At 44.4% G+C, this 6,000-nt stretch overlaps 1 protein-coding gene across 1 annotated transcript in view; it reads left to right on the plus strand.

The window, feature by feature from the left end:
* Fbxl7 (F-box and leucine rich repeat protein 7) overlaps window positions 1–5,674 on the plus strand; it is a 366,946-nt gene extending 361,272 nt beyond the window's left edge. Inside the window, exon 4 of the mRNA XM_059276635.1 lies at window positions 3,964–5,674. Coding sequence (XP_059132618.1) covers window positions 3,964–4,700 — 737 coding nt within the window. The 3' untranslated portion in view covers window positions 4,701–5,674. The remainder of the gene's footprint in view (window positions 1–3,963) is intronic.
* Window positions 5,675–6,000: the final 326 nt, after the last annotated feature.

The raw sequence follows: 6,000 nt of genomic DNA on the forward strand, positions 1-6,000 counted from the left end.
GTCCCTTTTCTGCTCCTATCCCAAACCTTCCCATCAATTCTTTTAAGAGATTTGCCATTTCTCAGGTGGAATCTCACAGGAGCACAGCCTTTCACACATCATGTCTAGTGAGCCAAGCATTTCCTCTTGGTGTCTGCATTGTGAACATAAGAAACTAAAACATCATTAAATTTACATTCTGTTACTTGCGTATTTCCAGGTCCCTTCCTCTCAAGTCATGAGCTTTTTTATGGACAGAAACAAGGGATTTTTATTTTGTATCTTGTATTTAAGTGGAAATAGAAGTTCCAAAGCCCAAAATGGACATCTTAAAAGAGTTCAAATTTCTACTGGTTAGTATAACAAGCAGCATCGTTGAAGCTGTAAAACAGCAGTCAGAATCCCCTCCTGACTCAAATGAGGGGAGCTGAGGCATGACTGAGTTCATTGTGTTAGGTCATGGCATGCACTCTACTGAGAAACATGAACAGACCAGACGCTCAATAAACAACAACAGTAATATTTTTATCAACAATCTTAAAAGTTGGTCATTGATCTTCACTGATGGGACTACCTTGCATTCTAGAGAAAGTGAAGATGCCCCCCACCCCAAATGAAAGTAAGTCATGATGCAGAGAAGATATGTAAGGGCTAGAATCAATACTTACTTAACCACTGTTGCTCACGTTGGTATAATAATGTTCACCCCACTCACCCCCTTTATCTTGGACTTTGGGGCAGTCCCCCATGTTCTGGCCCTAGCCAATCTTTTTTTATTTTTTCTGTTAAAGCTTTCCAGAAACCGTAAGATCTACCCCATGAACATTTCTTGCTCCTCCAAATACCAAGTGAGTTCTGGCCTCTCAAATTTGGCTTCCTTTGTTTGAATACGGGTACTTCATGTCTATGAATCCAAGTTGTTTCTCTTCAATGATCTCCTTAAATACAGCCATGTCAAAAAGCTCATTCACAAGTGTCTGCATGTGAGCCTCTTGATGCCACATCTACTGAAGATCCCTGTGTAACCCACAATTCTGCCACATCATACTCATCCTTACCCCCCTTTTGTTATTGAAGCCTCAAACAGTTATGGAACTTGCTCTAATCTGTGTGTAAAAGGCACAGAAGGTACATGCCACATCTTTTAAAATTAAAGTTTAAATGAATGATTTCTTAGAGTCCTTTCATGTCTGTAAAACAGGAATGCGTAAACTATCCATTAGTATTACTGAACCATGAAAAAATTTATTTTCTTTCCAATACAAACTCAACAATTCCATAAGAATTACAGATAGCCATAACATTAAAATTTACTGACAGAAAGCCATACAAGCATATTGAAATCATTTACTGAAACTGTACTAAACTAATATTTTCTTAAATTTGAAACTCCTATTTTTCAGATATACTTTTGCCTAAATATTGTGTCTTTCCTGGTGCACAACAGATTTCACTTGATATTAAGAATGCAGAAAGGAAACTAGAACCAAAATAGAGGGATAAAATTTATTATTTAATACAAGAAAACAAGAATGCCTTCACAGACAACACAGATCAGAAGAAAAATTCAAAATATGCAGGATTACAGTCATCTCAAAGAAAGAAACAAAAAAAAAATTGGAAGTTAACCACCTCCCAGAAACCCATGTCGCCCCACAGAGGGGAGCCGCGTCTCTTTTCCATGATTGGTGATGTGCTTCACGCCTGAGAATTCTGCCTTGGAGCACATGCCATTGGACCCCTGTTATTTCCAGGACCTATGATTTATCAGAGCTCCCTGAACAGCCTGCCAGGAGGTGGGAGAAAAGTCCCCAATACCATTGTCATTGTGCCGCTCACAAGCCTCAGGATATTGCATTGACTAGCCAAAATCTGGGGGTGTCTGAAGTGAGGTGCCTGGTTGTGCACCTGCAACAGGGATCTGATAAGAGTAGGGAGAAAAAATATGTAGTAAAATGGGAGAGACTCTAAATATAATTTCTATAGTTTATATTAATGGGTATTGACTATATAATAGAAGTTGGCTATATATGTTTTATAAAGTAATATTTAATGAGTATTTCATTATTATATGTAATATAATAATTAAACTTATAAATATATGTAATTTTATACATAGTTTTAGAGGATTAAGAATGATGTCTTGGAGTTATCCAAAAATATCTTCTTGGACATTACTACCCTGGTCTATAAAAGCATTAAGAATTAGATAAAAAATATTCCTCATAGTACTTTATAAACTTCATAAGTCAACACAAATAAAAGTCATTCCTATTAACTATAAAATAAACAACTATTTTTTTAATGTAGAGCTACTTGAGCTAAGGCCAAAGTCTGAAGACATGTAAATGTTGGAAGTTCAGTTCTCCCATCTGATCTATTTTGGAGGCTTTCCTCTGTAAATCATTTCTTCCCTCCCTCATTCATTCATTCAACAGACATTTACTGAGTGCCAGCTATAAACTGAATACAAGGAGTATGGTGATCAACCTACCTGAGTGCTTTCCTTCAGGAGCTTGCATTCCAGAGTAAGGAGACAGCAAATGAGTAAGGAGACAGCAAATGAATAACTGAACAGATAAACATGCAACACTACCAACTGATAAAAAAAAAATGCTTAAAATAAAGGGTACATAGTTAGGGATGCTAGCTCATACATGGCAGTCCAGGAAAACAATTGTTCATGAAATTAATATTATCTTGGGGACCTAAGAAAGTTGAAGGTGGTTCCTAGAGCTATCTGAGGAAGATCCTTTCATAATACAGGCACAGAGGCTACCAGACAGGGCAGGGGTGATGTCTGGGAAATGACAAGGGCTCAGTAGGGTCAGTGGTAAGAGCACAGGGAAGCCCTTGGATGATCTGCTAGACCAGATTTTATACTTGGCACACAGTGGGTACCATCTAAAGATTCTGGGCACAGGTGATTTGAGTGCCCTTTCTAGGCATCCGATTATAGCTGTATGAAAACACTGAAGGGGATGAGGGCAGAGCAAAAGAGGGAGACAGATAGACAGGTCAGGACAGTAATTTAGATGGCATTGCCGTTGATTATCAGCACCTGTTGAATCAAATCCCAGACATTGATTTTGGTAGAGTAATAATGACAGAACTATCCCATAATTTTCAAAAGATTTTATCTTTTGCTTCACTTTGGGTCATTCTATTCCTAAAGGATAGGATTGCCAGGCACTCATCTATAGCACTGAGATGCAGAAAGTTTGGCCTCATGACTGAAGCAGTGAAAAGTGGTCCCAAACTAATGTCAACTCTCAGCCCAGGGAACCCAGCAGGGTCTGCCCCAGCAAGTTCCAGCGAGCTCTCTCCCTGTTCCTCTCTTTCACTTCATTTCTTTGAACCAAGAAGCTACTAGAGCACTGCCAGACTTTTAGGGACTTCCTGAGCCTCGTAGAGTCACAGCCAGATATTAGGTACATGGTCTCACTCCATTACAGCTTCCCTGCAGGCAAGAGCCTGTGCCCATTTTATGACCAAGAAATTATAAAGTGTGGTTTGCTGTAGCTAAAGAGTTTTCTCTCTGGGTCCCACCAAGCCCCGGCAGTCCGACAGCCCACTTATAAAATAAACACACAGACAATTTCTATTAATCTATACTTTGCCACGTGCCTCGTGGCTTACCGGTACCTTACATCTTTCTTGTCACAGCGGTGGCTGGCTCTCTCTCTCTCTCTGTCTCTCTCTCTCTCTCTCTCTCTCTCTCTCTCTCTCTCTCTCTCTCATGCTGGTGTTTCAAATTCTAATCTTGGCATTTCCAATTCTAAAGTCTGCAAATCCCCTAAGCCCAAAATTCAGCAAAATTGTCAAATAACCCAATAGGAAATCATTCCTAAAACCGTTCTCTTTAGAGGTCAAGACCCATAAGAGTTAACCCCTGGATTGGCCTAGAGAGAGGGCTAAGAATCACTTACGGCTCCCGCCACTCTGGCAAGTTGATCTGAGCATGTGTTCTGTGTCTTCATGCAGGGTGCTCCAAAGTTACTTGCATCAGCTTGACCCGGGAGGCCTCCATTAAACTGTCCCCCTTGCATGGCAAACAGATTTCCATCCGATACCTTGATATGACGGACTGCTTCGTGCTGGAGGACGAAGGCTTGCACACCATCGCAGCTCACTGCACACAGCTCACACACCTCTATCTGCGCCGTTGTGTCCGCCTCACCGACGAGGGCCTCCGCTACCTGGTGATCTACTGCACGTCCATCAAGGAGCTGAGTGTCAGTGACTGCCGCTTTGTCAGTGACTTTGGCCTGCGGGAGATCGCCAAGCTGGAGTCTCGCCTGCGGTACCTCAGCATCGCCCACTGCGGCCGCATCACGGATGTGGGCATTCGCTATGTGGCTAAGTACTGTAGCAAATTACGCTACCTCAACGCGAGGGGCTGCGAGGGCATCACGGACCATGGCGTGGAGTACCTGGCCAAGAACTGCACAAAACTTAAGTCTCTGGACATTGGCAAATGTCCTCTGGTCTCTGACACGGGCCTTGAATCCCTGGCTTTGAACTGCTTCAATCTCAAGAGGTTAAGCCTCAAGTCCTGCGAGAGCATCACTGGCCAAGGCCTGCAGATCGTGGCCGCCAACTGCTTCGACCTGCAGATGCTGAACGTCCAGGACTGTGAAGCTTCAGTGGAGGCCCTGAGGTTTGTGAAGCGCCACTGCAAGCGCTGTGTCATTGAGCATACCAACCCTGCTTTCTTCTGAAGGGACAGCTTCCATCAGGCATGCTTTCGCAGCAACGTGAACCCATGCTCTGTAAACGCAGCCCACGTAAGCACCCACACCCACTCATAGCCCCTGTTTCTTCCGTGAACGTTCTTAGGAGTCTGGCTTTTTATTTTTATTTCTTATGAGCAAACGAGGTCAAAGAAGGAGGAAAACCAAATTTCTACCACGGTAAACTGGTTCTGGTCGGTTTGTTTGTAGACACATCCTCTCACAAAGGATGCATGCACCTCAGCAGGCTGGTCACTGTGTCTTCTGAAACGCACCTTACCCCATCTTCCCTTCCCCCTCCTGTACACAAGCCATTCCCTCAAAGTTCCACACCCTCATCTTCCAAGCCTGCAACAGCTGCAGCATTAAGCATCAGAATACGCTCTCTGAAGCTGCCTCTTAAACTACTTGGTGGGCACAAGCCCCACTCCTAAATCCCACACCAAGCAAAATTGGGGTTAAAGTAGCGTTAACACTTTATATGTGTGAAGAGCTTCCCTGTGTGAATGCATTACGGCAAAACACACGGCGTAAGAGGAGACATGTTTTCTCTCCCAGCTCTGCCACTAACTAGCTGTGTGACCTTGGTCTAAAACCACCTCACCTTTCCGGGCTTCGGCTTCCCACCACCAGATGCCAGAGGCAGGGGGCGAGCCTCATGCCCCTTTTAGAGTTGAGAGAATAGTGATGCCGATAAGCATAGTTTTGCATAAAGAACTTGGTGTAAAGCACACAGAGAGCACTTCTGAGAGAAGTGGTTGTGTGGATGAGCTGTGCTTTCAGGAGGTACTGTGGGGTAACCGTTAGTGCACATAGGATCCGGGTGCACAGAGGGTCCGGGGTGCACATGGGGTCCTGGGTACACATAGGGTCCTGGGTGCACATAGGGTCCTGGGTGCACATAGGGTCCTGGGTGCACATAGGGTCCTGGGTGCACATAGGGTCCTGGGTGCACGTAGGGTCCTGGGTGCACATAGGGACCTGGGTGCACATAGGGTCCTGGGTGCACGTAGGATCCTGGATGCACGTAGGGTCCTGGGTGCACATAGGGTCCTGGGTGCACATAGGGTCCTGGGTATACATAGGGTCCTGGGTGCACATAGGGTCCTGTGCAGATATCCTTTTACTCTCCTCTGAGAACCAACACAACTCTGTTTGGTGGGCTAGGCTTTTGCATGTCTTCTGCCATGCTGGATGCTTCGACTTCCATGCACGTGTGCTGTAGCATTCTCTCACACCACCACATCCAGCCCAGGCAGGCAGGAGAGTGCACCATGACAGGAAGCCT

The sequence above is a fragment of the Peromyscus eremicus genome, chromosome 11 (genome assembly GCF_949786415.1).
Source record: "Peromyscus eremicus chromosome 11, PerEre_H2_v1, whole genome shotgun sequence".
NCBI lineage: Eukaryota > Metazoa > Chordata > Mammalia > Rodentia > Cricetidae > Peromyscus > Peromyscus eremicus.